This window comes from Bombina bombina, chromosome 7, assembly GCF_027579735.1.
Source record: "Bombina bombina isolate aBomBom1 chromosome 7, aBomBom1.pri, whole genome shotgun sequence".
NCBI classification, from domain to species: domain Eukaryota; kingdom Metazoa; phylum Chordata; class Amphibia; order Anura; family Bombinatoridae; genus Bombina; species Bombina bombina.
In genome coordinates, this window is record NC_069505.1 from 633,620,444 (window position 1) to 633,643,966 (window position 23,523).

The 23,523-nt window shown below is 41.9% G+C and overlaps 1 protein-coding gene across 3 annotated transcripts in view; it reads right to left on the bottom strand.

Moving 5' to 3' along the window:
* MARK4 (microtubule affinity regulating kinase 4) overlaps nucleotides 1-23,523 on the bottom strand; it is a 103,736-nt gene that overhangs the window by 48,536 nt on the left and 31,677 nt on the right. For all 3 annotated transcript variants that reach the window (XM_053688790.1, XM_053688787.1, XM_053688788.1), the window contains exons 2-3: nucleotides 7,540-7,719; nucleotides 7,381-7,434 (exon numbers count right to left, since the gene is read on the bottom strand). In XM_053688790.1, coding sequence (XP_053544765.1) covers nucleotides 7,381-7,434; nucleotides 7,540-7,719 — 234 coding nt within the window. The remainder of the gene's footprint in view (nucleotides 1-7,380; nucleotides 7,435-7,539; nucleotides 7,720-23,523) is intronic.

Genomic DNA, 23,523 nt, shown 5'->3' on the forward strand with positions numbered 1-23,523 from the left:
CAGACTGTGACCTCTATGGCTATAGCGTCTTCAATGGCTGGACAGCTCCCTACGAGGTCTTATTGTGTGGCTTTCTGAACTGCTAATTGGCAACAGCTGCTTCCCTGGACCTCCTGTGGTCCATTTTAAGGATAACTAACGTTCTGTTTTTATCTGCCTGACTAGTCATTTTCATAGCACTGTAACTACGTATATCCTAAACCATTTGGTTCTAAGCAAACAGATGGTAGACTGTTTCTAATCTAAAGTGCAGTCTTACATTTGATGTGGGTGAATAGCAATTTGTCTTCGATATTCCCTTATACCAATGTAAACCCCAGCCCTAGTATAGATTTCTCCTAACCTCAGTATGCATAGGCTCTCCCTAAAATTATTATCATCCCTATACACCAAATCCCCTCCTGAAACTTCTCCTAACCTGAATTTACTGTGCTTCCTCTTCCTAACCTCAGTATCTCTTGTGGCTCCTTTGGTGACATTTATTTACTCAAAAGCAATATGTGGTCTCAAGATTTATCCTCACTGCATATATATCTATGGTCCCCACTAAATTATGTTCTGCAGCTCATTTCCCAAATGTGCCCCCTGGCGCTTCCTTATATTTATCCTCCCCTAAATGTGCCCCCTGGCGCTTCCTTATATTTATCCTCCCTTAAATGTGCCCCCTGGCGCTTCCCTATATTTATCCTCCCCTAAATGTGCCCCCTGGCGCTTCCCTATATTTATCCTCCCCTAAATGTGCCCCCTGGCGCTTCCCTATATTTATCCTCCCCTAAATGTGCCCCCTGGCGCTTCCCTATATTTATCCTACCCTAAATGTGCCCCCTGGCGCTTCCCTATATTTATCCTCCCCTAAATGTGCCCCCTGGCGCTTCCCTATATTTATCCTCCCCTAAATGTGCCCCCTAGCGCTTCCTTATATTTATCCTCCCCTAAATGTGCCCCCTGGTGCTTCCCTAGATTTATTCTCCCCTAAATCTGTCGTCTGGCACTTCCCTAGTTGTATCCTCACCTAAATTATTTTCTCTCACCCCAATATGCTCTCTGGCACTTCCTTACATTTACTCTCACCCTAATATGCCCTCTGGAACTTCCTTACCTTTACTCTCACCCTAATATGCCCTCTGGAACTTCCTTACCTTTACTCTCACCGTGCCCTCTGGAGCTTCCCTTGATTTATCCTCCCCCAAATGTGCCTCCTGGCACTTATCTATATTTATCCTCCCCTAATTCTGTCCTCTAGCGCTTCCATAGATTTATACTCCCCTAAATCAGTCATCTGGCGCTTCCCTAGATTTACCCTTCACTAAATACACCCTTTTAGCACTTCCCTAGTTGTACCCTCACCTAAATGATTTACTCTCACCCTAATATGCCCTCTGGCACTTCCCTACCTTAACTCTCACCCTAGTATGCCCTCTAGCCTTTCCCTAGCTTTACCCTCACCCTAATATGCCCTCTGGCACTTCCTTACCTTTACTCTCACCCTAATATGCCCTCTGGCCTTTCCCTAGATTTACCCTAACCGTAATATTGCAATTCCCTAGATTCTTACCACAATATGCCCATAGGACTTCCCCTAGATTCCATAAGAACTTATCTAGATCCTAAACACAATATGTGCTTTGGCACATTCCCTAAATCCTATAACAATAAGCTCTTTGACATTTCACAAGATTCAATAGTACCTTATATACAGTATCTCACAAAAGTGAGTACACCCCTCACATTTTTGTAAATATTTACTATATCTTTTCATGTGACAAAAGTGAAGAAATTACACTTTGCTACAATGTAAAGTAGTGAGTGTACAGCCTGTATAACAGTGTAAAGTAGTGAGTGTACAGCCTGTATAACAGTGTAAAGTAGTGAGTGTACAGCCTGTATAACAGTGTAAAGTAGTGAGTGTACAGCCTGTATAACAATGTAAAGTAGTGAGTGTACAGCCTGTATAACAGTGTAAAGTAGTGAGTGTACAGCCTGCATAACAGTATAAATTTGCTGTCCCCTCAAAATAACTCAGCACACAGCCATTAATGTCTAAACCATTGGCAACAAAAGTGAGTACACCCCTAAGTGAAAAAATGTCCTAATTGGGCTCAAAGGGTCAATATTTTGTGTTGCCACCATTATTTTCCAGCACTGCCTTAACCCTCTTGGGCAGAGCTTCACAGGTTGCCACTGGAGTCCTCTTCCACTTCTCCATGGTCTGGAGACATGCTTGGCCAGTCCATCACCTTTACCCTCAGCTTCTTTAGCAAGGCAGTGGTCGTCTTGGAGGTGTGTTTGGGGTCCTTATGTTGGAATACTGCCCTGCGGCCCAGTCTCCAAAGGGAGGGGATCATGCTCTGCTTCAGTATGTCACAGTACATGTTGGCATTCATGGTTCCCTCAATGAACTGTAGCTCCCCAGTGCCGGCAGTACTCATGCAGGCCCAGACCATGACACTCCCACCACCATGCTTGACTGTAGGCAAGACACGCTTGTCTTTGTACTCCTCACCTGGTTGCCGCCACACACGCTTGACGCCATCTGAACCACATAAGTTTATCTTGGTCTCATCGGACCACAGGACATGGTTCCAGTAATCTTAGTCTCCTTGTCTTCAGCAAACTGTTTGCAGGCTTTCTTGTGCATCATCTTTAGTAGAGGCTTCCTTCTGGGATGACAGCCATGCAGACCAATTTGATGCAGTGTGCGGCGTATGGTCTGAGCACTGACTGGCTGACCCCCCACACCTTTAACCTCTGCAGCAATGCTGGCAGCACTCATATGTCTCTACCTCTGGATATGATGCTGAGCATGTACACTCAACTTCCTGTTCTGAGTGGAAGCTGTCCTGTGAAACCGCTATATGGTCTTGCCCACCATGCTGCAACTCAGTTTCAGGGTCTTGGCAATCTTCTTATAGCCTAGGCCATCTTTATGTAGAGCAACAATTGTTTTTTTCAGATCCTCAGAGAGTTCTTTGCCATGAGGTGCCATGTTGAACTTCCAGTGACCAGTATGAGAGAGTGTGAGAGCGATAACACCAGATTTAACACACCTGCTCCCCATTCAAACCTAACACTAACGAGTCACATGACACCGGGGAGGGAAAATGGCTAATTGGGCCCAATTTGGACATTTCCACTTAGGGGTGTACTCACTTTTGTTGCCAATGGTTTAGACATTAATGGCTGTGTATTGAGTTATTTTGAGGGGACAGCACATTTACACTGTTATACAGGCTGTACACTCACTACTTTACATTGTAGCAAAGTGTAATTTCTTCAGTGTTATCACATGAAAAACAGAATTTATGTTTACCTGATAAATTACTTTCTCCAACGGTGTGTCCGGTCCACGGCGTCATCCTTACTTGTGGGATATTCTCTTCCCCAACAGGAAATGGCAAAGAGCCCAGCAAAGCTGGTCACATGATCCCTCCTAGGCTCCGCCTACCCCAGTCATTCGACCGACGTTAAGGAGGAATATTTGCATAGGAGAAACCATATGGTACCGTGGTGACTGTAGTTAAAGAAAATAAATTATCAGACCTGATTAAAAAAACCCGGGCGGGCCGTGGACCGGACACACCGTTGGAGAAAGTAATTTATCAGGTAAACATAAATTCTGTTTTCTCCAACATAGGTGTGTCCGGTCCACGGCGTCATCCTTACTTGTGGGAACCAATACCAAAGCTTTAGGGACACGGATGAAGGGAGGGAGCAAATCAGGTCACCTAAATGGAAGGCACCACGGCTTGCAAAACCTTTCTCCCAAAAATAGCCTCAGAAGAAGCAAAAGTATCAAACTTGTAAAATTTGGTAAAAGTGTGCAGTGAAGACCAAGTCGCTGCCCTACATATCTGATCAACAGAAGCCTCGTTCTTGAAGGCCCATGTGGAAGCCACAGCCCTAGTGGAATGAGCCGTGATTCTTTCGGGAGGCTGCCGTCCGGCAGTCTCGTAAGCCAATCTGATGATGCTTTTAATCCAAAAAGAGAGAGAGGTAGAAGTTGCTTTTTGACCTCTCCTTTTACCGGAATAAACAACAAACAAGGAAGATGTTTGTCTAAAATCCTTTGTAGCGTCTAAATAGAATTTTAGAGCGCGAACAACATCCAAATTGTGCAACAAACGTTCCTTCTTTGAAACTGGTTTCGGACACAGAGAAGGTACGATAATCTCCTGGTTAATGTTTTTGTTAGAAACAACTTTTGGAAGAAAACCAGGTTTAGTACGTAAAACCACCTTATCTGCATGGAACACCAGATAAGGAGGAGAACACTGCAGAGCAGATAATTCTGAAACTCTTCTAGCAGAAGAAATTGCAACTAAAAACAAAACTTTCCAAGATAATAATTTGATATCAACGGAATGTAAGGGTTCAAACGGAACCCCCTGAAGAACTGAAAGAACTAAGTTGAGACTCCAAGGAGGAGTCAAAGGTTTGTAAACAGGCTTAATTCTAACCAGAGCCTGAACAAAGGCTTGAACATCTGGCACAGCTGCCAGCTTTTTGTGAAGTAACACAGACAAGGCAGAAATCTGTCCCTTCAGGGAACTAGCAGATAATCCTTTTTCCAATCCTTCTTGAAGGAAGGATAGAATCTTAGGAATCTTAACCTTGTCCCAAGGGAATCCTTTAGATTCACACCAACAGATATATTTTTTCCAAATTTTTTATCCATAGGATCTTTGAAAGCACAACTATCCTCTATGGGTATAGTGGTGCGTTTGTTTAAAGTGGAAACCGCTCCCTCGACCTTGGGGACTGTCTGCCATAAGTCCTTTCTGGGGTCGACCATAGGAAACAATTTTTTAAATATGGGGGGAGGGACGAAAGGAATACCGGCCTTTCCCATTCTTTATTAACAATGTCCGCCACCCGCTTGGGTATAGGAAAAGCTTCTGGGAGCCCCGGGACCTCTAGGAACTTGTCCATTTTACATAGTTTCTCTGGGATGACCAACTTGTCACAATCATCCAGAGTGGATAATACCTCCTTAAGCACAATGCGGAGATGTTCCAACTTAAATTTAAACGTAATCACATCAGGTTCAGCTTGTTGAGAAATGTTCCCTGAATCAGTAATTTCTCCCTCAGACAAAACCTCCCTGGCCCCATCAGACTGGGTTAGGGGCCCTTCAGAACCATTATTATCAGCGTCGTCATGCTCTTCAGTATCTAAAACAGAGCAGTCGCGCTTACGCTGATAAGTGTTCATTTTGGCTAAAATGTTTTTGACAGAATTATCCATTACAGCCGTTAATTGTTGCATAGTAAGGAGTATTGGCGCGCTAGATGTACTAGGGGCCTCCTGAGTGGGCAAGACTCGTGTAGACGAAGGAGGGAATGATGCAGTACCATGCTTACTCCCCTCACTTGAGGAATCATCTTGGGCATCATTGTCATTGTCACATAAATCACATTTATTTAAATGAATGGGAATTCTGGCTTCCCCACATTCAGAACACAGTCTATCTGGTAGCTCAGACATGTTAAACAGGCATAAACTTGATAACAAAGTACAAAAAACGTTTTAAAATAAAACCGTTACTGTCACTTTAAATTTTAAACTGAACACACTTTATTACTGCAATTGCGAAAAAACATGAAGGAATTGTTCAAAATTCACCAAATTTTCACCACAGTGTCTTAAAGCCTTAAAAGTATTGCACACCAAATTTGGAAGCTTTAACCCTTAAAATAACGGAACCGGAGCCGTTTTTAACTTTAACCCCTTTACAGTCCCTGGTATCTGCTTTGCTGAGACCCAACCAAGCCCAAAGGGGAATACGATACCAAATGACGCCTTCAGAAAGTCTTTTCTAAGTATCAGAGCTCCTCTCACATGCGACTGCATGTCATGCCTCTCAAAAACAAGTGCGCAACACCGGCGCGAAAATGAGGCTCTGCCTATGATTTGGGAAAGCCCCTAAAGAATAAGGTGTCTAAAACAGTGCCTGCCGATATTATTATATCAAAATACCCAGAATAAATGATTCCTCAAGGCTAAATATGTGTTAATAATGAATCGATTTAGCCCAGAAAAAGTCTACAGTCTTAATAAGCCCTTGTGAAGCCCTTATTTACGATCTTAATAAACATGGCTTACCGGATCCCATAGGGAAAATGACAGCTTCCAGCATTACATCGTCTTGTTAGAATGTGTCATACCTCAAGCAGCAAGAGACTGCTCACTGTTCCCCCAACTGAAGTTAATTGCTCTCAACAGTCCTGTGTGGAACAGCCATGGATTTTAGTGACGGTTGCTAAAATCATTTTCCTCATACAAACAGAAATCTTCATCTCTTTTCTGTTTCTGAGTAAATAGTACATACCAGCACTATTTCAAAATAACAAACTCTTGATTGAATAATAAAAACTACAGTTAAACACTAAAAAACTCTAAGCCATCTCCGTGGAGATGTTGCCTGTACAACGGCAAAGAGAATGACTGGGGTAGGCGGAGCCTAGGAGGGATCATGTGACCAGCTTTGCTGGGCTCTTTGCCATTTCCTGTTGGGGAAGAGAATATCCCACAAGTAAGGATGACGCCGTGGACCGGACACACCTATGTTGGAGAAAGATATAATAAAATATTTACAAAAATGTGAGGGGTGTACTGACTTTCATTTTTGTGAGATACTGTAGATCCTAACCCCAATATGCCCTCAGGCACTTCTCTAGGTTTACATATGCCTTCCAATACTTCCCTCTATTCATGCTTGCCCCAAATGCCTTCCAACATGTCCCTAAATTTATTCTCACCCTATTATGTCCTGCAATGCTTCCCTAGATATATATCCTTTGGTCCAATTCTAGATATGCCGACCAGTGTTCCCTTAACCTATCCCTAATTCAGTAGGCTCTATGGCCCATTGCTAGATCTATCTTCACTCCAATATTCCCTCTGGTGTCTCCATAGATTTATTCTCACCCTATTATGTCCTGCAATGCTTCCCTAGATATATATATCCTTTGGTCCAATTCTAGATATGCCGACCAGTGTTCCCTTAACCTATCCCTAATTCAGTAGGCTCTATGGCCCATTGCTAGATCTATCTTCACTCCAATATTCCCTCTGGTGTCTCCATAGATTTATTCTCACGCAATATGTCCTACAATACTGCCACAGAATTATCCTCAACTCAATAAACCCCACAGCCCATTACTACATTTATTCTCCCTCAAAAACACCCCATCACTAGATGTATATCCACCCTAGTATAGCAAATACACTGCTGCACCCTAAGTAGGTTTCTCTTTATCCTTACCATATGGCCACAACTAGGATTCTTCCCTACACAACGGTCCATCCCTAGATTTATTTTCACTGTTATACATCACTAGACCTAGCATTTCAGCACTGTTTGTTAATAACATATCTCACCTTCTGGAGACTGCTGGGGTTCAGCTGTGTCTTGTCAATAATCTTTATAGCAACCTAGGGGTAGAGATATGGTGTAAACTGTAATGGAAACAAACTCACTCTGAAGAAATCACTCTGCCTCAGTCCCACTTTTTAAAATTCTGTCTCAACCTCACTCACCTCCCTTCCAGTTAGGACGTGTCTCCCCAGCTTCACTTTTGCAAAGTTTCCCTTCCCAATGGTTCTTAGGAGTCTGTAATTTCCAACATGAGGCTCCTCAGGGGCTGAGCTTCTGGCACGCGCTCCAGGTGGACGTGGTGGCCAGGAGGTGGACCCTTTCTCAGAGCGCGTTGAGCCAGGCTAAAAGATGTTTAAGCAGACAGATATCAATCGATAAGCCCACCTTGTAAATTAAATATAACACACTTTAAACAGAACATTCAACATGATAAACAAAAGACTCAAAACAAATCATCTCCAAGTAGCTTTTCTTCCCATATATGAATGTTTTCCCTATCTCACATAGATCAAACATAGCTTCTGAGTCAGGTACAACCCTTTTAAAATAGGTAGCATAACTAAGGCCTCCTCTTGGGGTACACACTACCCAGCTCCTCCATGTTTTCTAACCAGAGTACTAGTTATACATGGAGTAAATCTAAAGAAGAAGAAAAAAATGTCTCAGTATGAAGATCTAATTTTTCTTAAATGAGATTGACTTGTCTACTAATTGGGTGAAGAACTCTAACCACAATAGAACTAATGTAACCTTTAGGCACTAAAATTCCAATGTAGCCATGATGATACAAAAGCAAAGATCTAATATTTATATAAATGTATCATGGTAAATAAATCCCTCCCCTGCAAAAATAAAATGACAACTACTGTACCACAGGGTTTGATGTCTACTTAGGATCTATTTATTAATTAAACCAATTAATTCCAGTCTTAAAAAACTTCTAGCTCTACTTTACAAGCTACAAGAGTTCAGGTCATTTCTTCCCATCATGTGTTGATATAAGTACTACTAGGTACTCTTTTCACATCACAAGTTGACAAATACTGTACCATGGGTATCAGGCGTATTTCTCGAAATACAAGAGTTAAATTCCACTCTTCCCATCATTTCCTGACAAATATTCAACACTGAGTTTTCTTTGCCAAGATACAAGAACCACTGCTTTCCATAATGCGCTAACTTTCTACCATAAATTTGAGGTCCAATCTCTCAAGAGATAACAACTGAGTAAATCTCTTTAATTGTGAGCAAAACTCTACGCTCTCCACAATAATCTGAAGAGTACTATACCCTAAATCTGGGCTCTCTTCTCAAGGCAAAGAAAGATGTGATTGACTTTAACCTACATATGAGGTCTGTTTTTCAAGAAACACGACTTGAGATTATCTTTTTCCAATTATGAGTTAATAATCTACTCTAGGTTTGAGGTCTACTTCACAAGATAGAACCAGGTCCATCTCTAGGGTTGACTCATTTTTAAATTTAAAAGAAGGAATCTTGGCACTACCTAAACTCCAAGTGGTTATATCAGAGAAGGTAATAATCCCAATGACAGCATATATATGAGAACTTCTATACAAGTTATCTTATCCTAATTAGAGTGTACATGAAATCTTCTATACAAATTAGCCTGTCCTAATCGGAGCGTTTTAGAGATACTCTATAAATGACCTTCTATAGATGTTTCCCTGTCGCAATGACAGCATATATGAGACCCTCTGTACAGGTTACCAGTTACCCAATCCCAATGAGATCTTCTACACAAGTTACTCCATCCAAATTATAGTGTATATGAGATCTTCCATACAGGTTATCATTACCACATCCCAACGAGAGAGCATATGAGCCTTCTATACAAGTTACCTCATCCTAATAAGAGCACAAAAAACCCTCTATACAGGTTACCCCATCCCAATAAGAGCACACAAAACCATCTATACAAGTTACCCCATCCCAACAAGAGCACAAAAAACCCTCTATACAAGTTACCCCATCCCAATGAGAGTGCACAAGACTCTAAACTACAAATTATCCCATTGCAATGAGAACATCTATGAGACCCTCTATACAAGTTACCTCATCATCCTTTACACTATACGTTACCCCATCCCAATGAGATCATGTGACACTATATGTTACCCCATCCCAATAAGATCATGTGACTATATGTTACCCCATCCCAATGAGATCATGTGACAGTATACGTTACCCCATCCCAATGAGATCATGTGACACTATATGTTACCCCATCCCAATGAGAGCATGTGACACTATACGTTACCCAGTAGCAAAGAGAGTACGACACACTATCCATTACCCCGTCCCAATGAGAGCATGTGACACTATACGTTACCCCATCCCAATGACAGCACGTGACACACTATCTATTACCCTGTCCCAATGAGATCATGTGACACTATACGTTACCCCATCTCAATGACAGCACGTGACACACTATCCATTACCCCGTCCCAATGAGATCATGTGACACTATACGTTACCCCATCTCAATGACAGCACGTGACACACTATACATTACCCCGTCCCAATGAGAGCATGTGACACTATACGTTACCCCATCCCAATAAGATCATGTGACACTATACATTACCCCATCCCAATGAGAGCATGTGACTATATTTTCTCTGTGAAAAGACATAGTGTGCAAAAAGAGACTGCACCCTGAGTGGCACTGGCCTTGTGGACAAGCATAGAAGTTTTTCTAGCTATTGTTCTGTCTCAGTGAGTGCGTCTCTCCATTTTACTTGACACTATACATTACCCAAACCCAATAAGAACATGTCACACTATTCTCTTTACAAATTACCCCATTCTAATGACAGTGTATATGACACCCTCTATACAAACTACCTCATTCTAATGACAGTGTATATGACACCCTCTATACAAACTACCTGTGACAGACCCCTCTGTCAGTACTGGAAGGGTTAATTTTGTTCAGTTTTGAGAAACTATTTTCTGAAGACAGGTTTCCTGGCATCAGCTATCGTTTACTGTAATTAAGCTTAGGTGATAAGCGTTCACCTTGTTTAATCACCTCCAGAGATCAGACTGCCAGGTGCCAAGAAGGACTCCATTGTTTTCTTGTGTTAATTGTTTATTTGGTTAAGTAATGTAATTCTATTGTATCCTGTAAAAGGGCGTCTTCCCTCTATCTAATGTACTATACTCTTCCAATCCCCCCATCTGGTCTCCTAGGGAGTGTCAACCAGGTGGGAGACCTGCATAAATACTGGGCATATAGCCCTCAATAAAACACATTCTGTTTACCCTCAAGATGGAGCTTGGTCTCATGTTTGGGGGGAATTAACTGGGTTCGTGTGTTGCTGATCCCGTAATTAAGGGCATCTTTCATCAGGTATTAACCCTTGATACACCCGGGTTATACCATAACAATTGGTGGCAAGCGACGGGATGGTCCTCATCGCCCAGAAGAGCAACTACATATCCGGACATAATGGGAATACCGTATGAAAGGCTGAAAAGAGCCACCCTTAAAGACCTGCTAGAACAACGGGGCCGACAAGCCAGTAACCTCAGGAAGAGGGAGATTATTACAATGGTAGCAGTGTCCCGTTTGCGGGAATCCGTATACTGATCTGCCAGGCGAGCAGCTTCATTCTAATGACAGCGTATATGGCTCCCTCTATACAAACTACCCCATTCTAATGACAGTGTATATGGCACCCTCTATACAAACTACCCCATTCTAATGACAGTGTATATGGCTCCCTCTATACAAACTACCTCATTCTAATGACAGTGTATATGGCACCCTCTATACAAACTACCCCATTCTAATGACAGTGTTTATGGCACCCTCTATACAAACTATCCCATTCTAATGACAGTGTATATGACACCTTCTATACAAACTATCCCATTCTAATGACAGTGTATATGACACCCTCTATACAAACTACCTCATTCTAATGACAATGTATATGGCACCCCACCCTCTATACAAACTACCCCATTCTAATGACAGCGTATATGGCACCCTCTATACAAACTACCTCATTCTAATGACAGTGTATATGGAACCCTCTATACAAACTACCCTATTCTAATGACAATGTATATGACACCCTCTATACAAACTACCCCATTCTAATGACAATGTATATGACACCCTCTATACAAACTACCTCATTCTAATGACAGTGTATATGGCACCCCACCCTCTATACAAACTAGCCCATTCTAATGACAGTGTATATGGCACCCTCTATACAAACTACCTCATTCTAATGACAGTGTATATGGCACCCTCTATACAAACTACCTCATTCTAATGACAGTGTATATGGCACCCTCTATACAAACTATCCCATTCTAATGACAGTGTATAGGACACCCTCTATATAAACTACCCCATTCTAATGACAGTGTATATAGCACCCTCTATACAAACTACCTCATTCTAATGACAGTGTATATAGCACCCTCTATACAAACTACCTCATTCTAATGACAGTGTATATAGCACCCTCTATACAAACTACCTCATTCTAATGACAGTGTATATGACACCCTCTATACAAACTACCCCATTCTAATGACAGTGTATATGGCACCCTCTATACAAACTACCTCATTCTAATGACAGTGTATATAGCACCCTCTATACAAACTACCCCATTCTAATGACAGTGTATATAGCACCCTCTATACAAACTACCCCATTCTAATGACAATGTATATGGCACCCTCTATACAAACTACCCCATTCTAATGACAATGTATATGACACCCTCTATACAAACTACCTCATTCTAATGACAGTGTATATGGCACCCCACCCTCTATACAAACTAGCCCATTCTAATGACAGTGTATATGGCACCCTCTATACAAACTACCTCATTCTAATGACAGTGTATCTGGCACCCTCTATACAAACTACCTCATTCTAATGACAGTGTATATGGCACCCTCTATACAAACTACCTCATTCTAATGACAGTGTATATGACACCCTCTATACAAACTACCCCATTCTAATGACAGTGTATATGGCACCCTCTATACAAACTACCTCATTCTAATGACAGTGTATCTGGCACCCTCTATACAAACTACCTCATTCTAATGACAGTGTATATGGCACCCTCTATACAAACTACCTCATTCTAATGACAGTGTATATGACACCCTCTATACAAACTACCCCATTCTAATGACAGTGTATATGGCACCCTCTATACAAACTACCTCATTCTAATGACAGTGTATATAGCACCCTCTATACAAACTACCCCATTCTAATGACAGTGTATATAGCACCCTCTATACAAACTACCTCATTCTAATGACAGTGTATATGACACCCTCTATACAAACTACCCCATTCTAATGACAGTGTATATGGCACCCTCTATACAAACTACCTCATTCTAATGACAGTGTATATAGCACCCTCTATACAAACTACCTCATTCTAATGACAGTGTATATAGCACCCTCTATACAAACTACCTCATTCTAATGACAGTGTATATGACACCCTCTATACAAACTACCCCATTCTAATGACAGTGTATATGGCACCCTCTATACAAAGTACCTCATTCTAATGACAGTGTATATAGCACCCTCTATACAAACTACCTCATTCTAATGACAGTGTATATAGCACCCTCTATACAAACTACCTCATTCTAATGACAGTGTATATAGCACCCTCTATACAAAGTACCTCATTCTAATGACAGTGTATATAGCTAGCACCCTCTATACAAACTATCCCATTCTAATGACAGTGTATATGACACCCTCTATACAAACTACCCTATTCTAATGACAGTGTATATGGCACCCTCTATAGAAACTACCTCATTCTAATGACAGTGTATATGGCACCCTCTATACAAACTACCCTATTCTAATGACAGTGTATATGGCACCCTCTATACAAACTACCTCATTCTAATGACAGTGTATATGGCACCCTCTATACAAACTACCCCATTCTAATGACAGTGTATATGACACCCTCTATACAAACTATCCCATTCTAATGACAGTGTATATGGCACCCTCTATACAAACTACCCCATTCTAATGACAGTGTATATGGCTCCCTCTATACAAACTACCCCATTCTAATGACAGCGTATATGGCACCCTCTATACAAACTACCTCATTCTAATGACAGCGTATATGGCACCCTCTATACAAACTACCTCATTCTAATGACAGTGTATATGGCACCCTCTATACAAACTACCCCATTCTAATGACAGTGTATATGACACCCTCTATACAAACTACCCCATTCTAATGACAGTGTATATGGCACCCTCTATACAAACTACCCCATTCTAATGACAGTGTATATGGCACCCTCTATACAAACTACCCCATTCTAATGACAATGTATATGGCACCCCACCCTCTATACAAACTACCCAAGTCTAATGACAGTGTATATGACACCCTCTATACAAACTACCCCATTCTAATGACAGTGTACATGACACCCTCTATACAAACTACCCTATTCTAATGACAGTGTATATGGCACCCTCTATACAAACTACCTCATTCTAATGACAGTGTATATGGCACACTCTATACAAACTACCCCATTCTAATGACAGTGTATATGACACCCTCTATACAAACTACCCCATTCTAATGACAATGTATATGGCACCCCACCCTCTATACAAAACTACCCCATTCTAATGACAGCGTATATGGCACCCTCTATACAAACTACCTCATTCTAATGACAGCGTATATGGCACCCTCTATACAAACTATCCCATTCTAATGACAGCGTATATGGCACCCTCTATACAAACTACCCCATTCTAATGACAGTGTATATGACACCCTCTATACAAACTACCCCATTCTAATGACAGTGTATATGGCACCCTCTATACAAACTACCCCATTCTAATGAAAGTGTATATGGCACCCTCTATACAAACTACCCCATTCTAATGACAGTGTAAATGGCACCCTCTATACAAACTACCCCATTCTAATGACAATGTATATGGCACCCCACCCTCTATACAAACTACCCAAGTCTAATGACAGTGTATATGACACCCTCTATACAAACTACCTCATTCTAATGACAGTGTATATAGCACCCTCTATACAAACTACCCCATTCTAATGACAGTGTATATGGCACCCTCTATACAAAGTACCCCATTCTAATGACAGTGTATATGGCACCCTCTATACAAACTACCTCATTCTAATGACAGTGTATATGGCACCCTCTATACAAACTACCTCATTCTAATGACAGTGTATATGGCACCCTCTATACAAACTACCTCATTCTAATGACAGTGTATATGGCACCCTCTATACAAACTACCTCATTCTAATGACAGTGTATATGGCACCCTCTATACAAACTACCTCATTCTAATGACAGCGTATATGGCACCCTCTATACAAACTACCTCATTCTAATGACAATGTATATGGCACCCTCTATACAAACTAACTCATTCTAATGACAGTGTATATGGCACCCTCTATACAAACTACCCCATTTTAATGACAGTGTATATGGCACCCTCTATACAAACTACCCCATTCTAATGACAGTGTATATGGCACCCCACCCTCTATACAAACTACCCCATTCTAATGACAGTGTATATGGCACCCTCTATACAAACTACCTCATTCTAATGACAGTGTATATGGAACCCTCTATACAAACTACCCCATTCTAATGACAATGTATATGACACCCTCTATACAAACTACCTCATTCTAATGACAGTGTATATGGCACCCTCTATACAAACTACCCCATTCTAATGACAATGTATATGGCACCCCACCCTCTATACAAACTACCCCATTCTAATGACAGTGTATATGGCACCCTCTATACAAACTACCCCATTCTAATGACAGTGTATATGGCACCCTCTATACAAAGTACCCCATTCTAATGACAGTGTATATGGCTCCCTCTATACAAACTAACTCATTCTAATGACAGTGTATATGGCACCCTCTATACAAAGTATCCCATTCTAATGACAGTGTATATGACAGTGCATGCGACAGTGCATATGGCATAGTAATGCACCGAAATGGAAATTCTGGACTGAACCCGAACCCGGGATGCACTTGGCCGAAAACCGAAACAGATATGGAAAATGTCTTTTTTTTTTTCAAATATTTTTTTATAGTTTTATTTTGCATAAATAGACTATTTAAGGAATGAATCTGAATTGAAAACATTCAAGCCAATAAAAAAAGCCCCCTCTGTTATTGAAAGTAACATACTAAAATTGGACAAAAATATCTTAAAACAATAATATGCTACACAAAAATTTTATCAAGAAAAAAAAAACAGGCAAAAAATGAAAATGCCATTTTTGGCCAAAATGTTTCTGCGACCAAAATTTCGGTGCATCCCAACTTAAAACAATATTAAATATCAATAACATAAATTATGCTTACCTGATAATTTCCTTTTCTTCTGATGGAAAGAGTCCACAGCTGCATTCATTACTTTTGGGAAATAAGAACATGGCCACCAGGAGGAGGCAAAGACAACCCAGCCAAAGGCTTAAATACTCCTCCCACTCCCCTCATCCCCCAGTCATTCGGCCAAAGAACAAGGAACAGTAGAAGAAATATCAGGGTGAAAGGTGCCAGAAGAATAATAAGGACGCCCCACATAAAATTACGGGTGGGGAGCTGTGGACATTATCAGGTAAGCATAATTTATGTTTTTCTTCTTAAATGGAAAGAGTCCACAGCTGCATTCATTACTTTTGGGAAAACAATACCCAAGCTATAGAGGACACAGAATGCCAAGACGGGAGGGTACAAAAGGCGTCCCATACTGAGGGCACCAAGCCTGAACCTCTACCCAAAGAAAAACCTGCTTCACCCGAAGCCGAGAATTTTTTTTGAAGGAAAACCCCAAGGACATGGACTCGCAGTTAGTCCAGAAGCCAAGCTAGAGACCGCAAAATGGACTCGACTGAGCTAACAGTCCTCCAGGAGACACCGTCGCCCAACACAACCACTCACCCCCCCACAAATGAAGGGAATATCAGCTGAAAACCCTAAGGGGAAAAGGCAAAGGAGAACCGAGGAAACCAAAAAAGAACACCTCCAATAGTGAGCCCAACTCACAAAGACCCAAAGGGGCTCAATCAGGGAAAGGAGGCCACGCCTATACCAGCGAAAACAAGGATAAAACCGGGCACAGAGACAGAAAAGACTTCTCTCCAACATCCTGCAAGTACTGAATGCAACCAAAAAGGCAAAGTCCTCCCAGCGTTGGAACATAGAATACCAAAATATTCAACAACAAATAAAATGTGTAATAGACCCAGTCGAAAACCCCAAGTTGGAAAACACAGAGTCCATAACAGGACGACACAGAGGGTACTTGTGAGGAAGAAGCAGTCAAGCAAGAAAAGACTGCAAAAGCAACCCCCAGACAGAGGGCACGCTCCAGGCAACCTAAGCCACCGGACCCACACACTCTAAAAAGGGGAATACAAAACCTCAATCGAGGCCCCCCCCGAGAAGGAGAGTATACCTTCAGAGCCAGAAGGAAGAGGAAACCCCCTTCTAAAAGCAATGGAGCAAGTTGAAAGGAAAATCCATATCCTAGCAGACTGAGCTAACAGGATAGACTCAACAAAGCCCATACATCCAGAAGAGACTTCAACCTGAACGCAGCGCCTTAGACCGCTCGGCCATCCTGACCTGCAGACCCCCACTCAGCTGGACCAACCCAGCCTCCGGGATCCCTGACCGGGGAACAGAAGAATTTCAAAACTGGTACAGGAACGAGCGTAAGGATAGCACAGGTATCCCCACAGAGTCCAGGTACAACCCGACTTCGAAAACAGACGACAGGACCATAGACCTAAGGATCTACCAAAAAAAAGGCCCAACAAGTCTGACTTGGAGCCAGCAAGACCCCAGGGGGAACCCATCCCACCTTTCCACCTCCCAACCAGGAGAAGCCCCAAAAAGGACTCCATCTCCATAGTGAGGAGAAAATTCCCTAAAAAAAAAAAAAAAAAAAAAAAAAGGATGAGGCCAAAAGGGCAACAACGGTCCTCAAGGCCCGAAGCCACCAGCTAATGGGAAGATAAATCCCCAACACAAAATGTCCTAGAAAAGAACCCCCTCAAGTAGCTTGCCAAGCAGAGACACAGCTAACCCATTCGCCTGCAGAGCACGGAATCCAAAGGTTACACTGGCAAGCTGACCAAAGGAATGCAACCGTAAGGTGCACCAGAAGTTGGACATCCAGCGCCAGCAGCTGGGTATGAACCAACAACCCTTGAGGCGCAAGTCACAAAGCTAACCCTAGAGCACCTGGGCTGCTCTGTTGCAAAGAGTAATAAATACTCCGAAAACCTGGCCACCATGACCAGGCCAGATAGATGGAGCAAGGACAAAGCCCAAGTTCCCACTACTGTGGAACACCCCGACCAGCCCTGAGATCCAAGATTCCAAAACAACCCAAGAATGGGTCAGGAAAAAGGCCAGCAAAGTCTCAGCAATCGAAAGTCTCAGGAAGAAAAACAGGCCTGGGCACCTAATAGTTCAGGTAATCTTACCCTAGAACTAAACACCCCAACTGGCCAAAAAGCCAGACACAAGGGATATGAATCCATATCCAGAGAATCCGGATAGCAATAGAACTAGAAAGCCCCGACCAAAGGAAGGAACCACCCCTAGCCAAAGTCCAACGCTCCAAGGAACAAGGCTAGAAGTCTTTTGAAGAGACTTCTCAAGGACTCAGGACAACATAAGAGATCAAAAAAACCCTCTAGCAGGGCTAGAATCCCCATCACCTCCACAGCAGCAGAGGACACAGGGAAGAGAAAGGCGCTAAGCCTTTCCAGCTTCGGGAAACCCCAAGCTAAACAAAATCCCCACAGGGATCAACCATCACCCGGAAATACAGATCCCTATAAGGAGATCCAACTCACCCGGAGACAATGGAAGGAGACCCAAAGGTCTCATCACTCAAACAGACAGTACACGTCAAGAGTAAGAGCTGTATCTAGATACACTATAAATAGCATATGCGCACACCTGCAAGGTGCCAAGAGCTGCAACTGGTTTCAAACTGAAAACCCTCCGCATGTTAGACAGCCTATTCTGATACAAGTTGTTGGATGAAGCCCACAAGGGCAATCCAGAGCCCTAAAACCGTGTCTGAACAGCCGCAATAGTAAACAAACCCAACAGGACCAGCCTGCACTTAGGGTCCTAACCGGCAGGCTGCATAAATTCAACCTCATAGGGAAAAAAAGAAAAACATTTTAACATAGGACTAACGTGTCCAAAACAACTTCCGAAGAAGAACAAAGAGTATCGATCTCAGAAGGTTCCCGAAGGAAACAAAATCAAATAAAAGACATCCCATCGGATATAAATAAAATAGAGGGCAACCCGGAGGTTAGCGCCCAAAAAGACACAGGCCTACCCGCAGGACCAGCCAAACGGAGCCCTATCTTCCAAAAAACTGGGAAAGATCTCAATTCAAATGAAAATCAGGAGATTACCTCATCCCCACATGTCTAATGAGGTGAACAATTGGAATTAGCAGACTGAAAATCCCTTTACATGGTAACAATAGGGTCATTCAATAACTGAAAAACATGTCTGAGCAATACGCGACGGCACGCAATCCTGAAACGAGAGGCACAACACTCAGATACAGTTACACCCCCTGGGAACTGTAGAGGCCCTCCCCAAGGCGAAAAGCCCAGGACATTCTCAAATAAACGTCTGGTCTCTGCAGACGAACAATCGCCAACATTATGTGGAAGCGAGAACGTGCTGCAACCTCCGGGGGGGGATTACGCCACCCTGCATGGAGGAATCATAAACTGGGGTACCCGCATGTGTAGAAGTATGAATTGGTAGGGAACTCGCCTCTCGGAGGACAGGACCCCTAGAGGACGATGGCTCAGCTGTCCCTCGATTCCCCGAGCCCGAGGAACAAGGCGCTCTCATATGGCATACGGAACAAAACTGGTTGACATGTGTCAACAAGGCCAATCCGAAATCGTCACCGGACACAGAATCTGAAATCAAAAAATAGTCTCAGTGTCAGAATCCTCCGTAACTGAATCTGAAATTAGCACAGTCTCAGCATCAGAATCCTCCATAACTAGATAGAGGATATATACATATGGACTAAAATAGTAAAAATAAAACGGCACCTGACACCCAAAATGGGTGGGGCACTCACCACCTCCTATGATCAGACCCCTGCGGACTAGAATATTTCAGTCGCCACGCGGTCGGGAATGCGGTAAGGGAAAACGTAACTTAACCACGCCCGATCACAAGGTGAACCGTACAGTCCAAAAAAGTGCGCCCAACCAAAAGCCTGCGTCACTTCCAAAGGCCTTAATGTTCCAAACCACAAGCCCATAAACATCACACATAAGCAGGTTGAATCACATAACAAACATGATGATTATAAACCCCCCTGTTCAATAAACCCCATCAGGAGATATTAACCCTTGATTCCAAGATACTAAAAGAGACTCACTGAGACCGTTATGTTAAGTTAGACCCGCAAGGTGGTAGTCTCTCAGGAAAACATTCACATTACAGTACATTCAGAAATATAGTAAAATGAAACGATCTTACCGGAATCTACGCTGTGGAACAGGAACACGGCCTTTCAAGTATGACAGATAGTAGCATCGCCTCCGCCATGAACTTGAGAGAAGAAAGCAGGCAGCGAAGTTAGACAACGCTGATTGCTTAAAGGGACACTCAAGTCAAAATGAAACTTCATGATTCAGATAGAGCAGCAATTCTAAACAACTCCCCAATTTACTTCCATTAACAAAATGTACACAGTCTTTTTATATTTCCACTTTTTGTGTCACCAACTCCTACTGAGCATGTGCAAAAATTCACAGCATATATACGTATATGCATTTGTGATTGGCTGATGGCTGTCACATGATACAGGGGGAGTGGAAATAGACACAACTTTGCAATTTATTTAACAAAAATCTACTACTCATTTGAAGTTCAGACTAAGTGCTATAGCATTGTCTTCTTATCATGCATTTGTTGATTATGCAAATCTACAGTGTTGACTGGTCCTTTAAGGAGCTGTTAACACGAGTCGGGATGTTTCGCAGAAAGACTCTCCCTGCATCTCCGGACTCTAACTTTCATCCAAGCCCTCAATGAGAGACTGACAGGACTACTAAAAACTCCTGTCCCATGCCGAAGAGTACTACCCTCCATAAGAGACTACTCCGAATCTTCTGACACTTCTCTGCCAACCTCCTGTGAGGAAAGGCAAAGAATGACTGGGGAATGAGGGGAGTGGGGGAGGGATTTAAGCCTTTCGCTGGGGTGTCTTTGCCTCCTCCTGGTGGCCAGGTTCTTATTTCCCAAAACTAATGAATGCAGCTGTGGACTCTTTCCATTTAAGAAGAAATGAATGTATTATTCTAAGTTCTATGTAACAGAATCAGATTTAACAGTTGTTTTTTTTACCAATTATCCAAATAAAGTATGGTCCTAGAAAACTCATTATATGCAGAACAGTAAGTCAAGTAATGAACTTAAACAGCAGTTCTAGGATAGAATCAAATTTGAAACATGCTACACAATTTTACCGAAAATAACAGGCAAAAAAACCCGAAAACCGAAATAGACAAAAATGCCATTTTCGGCCGAAACGTTTCTGCGGACGAAATTTTGGTGCATCCCTAATATGACTGTGTATTTATTTTATTTATAAAATATTTTACCAGGAAGGATACATTGAGATTTCTCTCGTTTTCAAGTATGTGTATGTGACAGTGTATGTGACAGTGTACGTGACAGTGTACGTGACAACCCCCTCTCATGATCAGACTGTGCAGATGAGGCTGTGCTGGATAGGTGAGGATGACTCAAATCATTTTCTAAACTTTTCTAGCTCCAGAAAACACAAAAAAATCCTTTTTATCACCAGCTACTATTTGCATCTATAAAACTCGGAACGCTGCCACTATCAAGGACAGTTAAAACTGGGAGTCCTTGATTGACCCAATTTGCGTAACATCTATACAGACAAATGCAGAACTGGTGAGCTCTTATTGTTAAATCTTATCAGCCTCAAGTAACATCACTTCTAACCAAATCTATATGTGTACAGACAAATGCAGAACTGGTGAGCTCTTACTGCTAAATCTTACCAGTCTCTCAAGTAACGTCACTTCAAACCAAATCTATATGTGTACAGACAAATGCAGAACTGGTGAGCTCTTATTGTTAAATCTTACCAGTCTCTCAAGTAACGTCACTTCAAACCAAATCTATATGTGTACAGACAAATGCAGAACTGGTGAGCTCTTACTGCTAAATCTTACCAGTCTCTCAAGTAACGTCACTTCAAACCAAATCTATATATGTACAGACAAATGCAGAACTGGTGAGCTCTTACTGCTAAATCTTACCAGTCTCTCAAGTAACGTCACTTCTAACCAAATCTATATGTGTACAGACAAATGCAGAACTGGTGAGCTCTTACTGCTAAATCTTACCGGTGTCTAAAGTAACGTCACTTCTAACCAAATCTATATGTGTACAGACAAATGCAGAACTGGTGAGCTCTTACTGCTAAATCTTACCAGTCTCTCAAGTAACATCACTTCTAACCAAATCTATATGTGTACAGACAAATACAGAACTGGTGAGCTCTTACTGCTAAATCTTACCAGTCTCTCAAGTAACGTCACCTCAAACCAAATCTATATGTGTACAGACAAATGCAGAACTGGTGAGCTCTTACTGCTAAATCTTACCAGTCTCTCAAGTAACGTCACTTCTAACCAAATCTATATGTGTACAGACAAATGCAGAACTGGTGAGCTCTTATTGTTAAATCTTACCAGTCTCAAGTAACGTCACTTCAAACCAAATCTATATATGTACAGACAAATGCAGAACTGGTGAGCTCTTACTGCTAAATCTTACCAGTCTCTCAAGTAACGTCACTTCAAACCAAATCTATATGTGTACAGACAAATGCAGAACTGGTGAGCTCTTACTGCTAAATCTTACCAGTCTCTCAAGTAACGTCACTTCTAACCAAATCTATATGTTTACAGACAAATGCAGAACTGGTGAGCTCTTACTGCTAAATCTTACCAGTCTCTCAAGTAACGTCACTTCTAACCAAATCTATATATGTACAGACAAATGCAGAACTGGTGAGCTCTTACTGCTAAATCTTACCAGTCTCTCAAGTAACGTCACTTCTAACCAAATCTATATGTGTACAGACAAATGCAGAACTGGTGAGCTCTTACTGCTAAATCTTACCAGTCTCTCAAGTAACGTCACTTCTAACCAAATCTATATGTGTACAGACAAATGCAGAACTGGTGAGCTCTTACTGCTAAATCTTACCAGTCTCTCAAGTAACGTCACTTCAAACCAAATCTATATATGTGTACAGACAAATGCAGAACTGGTGAGCTCTTACTGCTAAATCTTACCAGTCTCTCAAGTAATGTCACTTCTAACCAAATCTATATGTTTACAGACAAATGCAGAACTGGTGAGCTCTTACTGCTAAATCTTACCAGTCTCTCAAGTAACGTCACTTCTAACCAAATCTATATGTTTACAGACAAATGCAGAACTGGTGAGCTCTTACTGCTAAATCTTACCAGTCTCTCAAGTAACGTCACTTCTAACCAAATCTATATGTGTACAGACAAATGCAGAACTGGTGAGCTCTTACTGCTAAATCTTACCGGTCTCTAAAGTAACGTCACTTCAAACCAAATCTATATGTGTACAGACAAATGCAGAACTGGTGAGCTCTTACTGCTAAATCTTACCAGTCTCTCAAGTAACGTCACTTCAAACCAAATCTATATGTGTACAGACAAATGCAGAACTGGTGAGCTCTTACTGCTAAATCTTACCAGTCTCTTAAGTAACGTCACTTCAAACCAAATCTATATGTGTACAGACAAATGCAGAACTGGTGAGCTCTTACTGCTAAATCTTACCGGTCTCTAAAGTAACGTCACTTCAAACCAAATCTATATGTGTACAGACAAATGCAGAACTGGTGAGCTCTTACTGCTAAATCTTACCAGTCTCTCAAGTA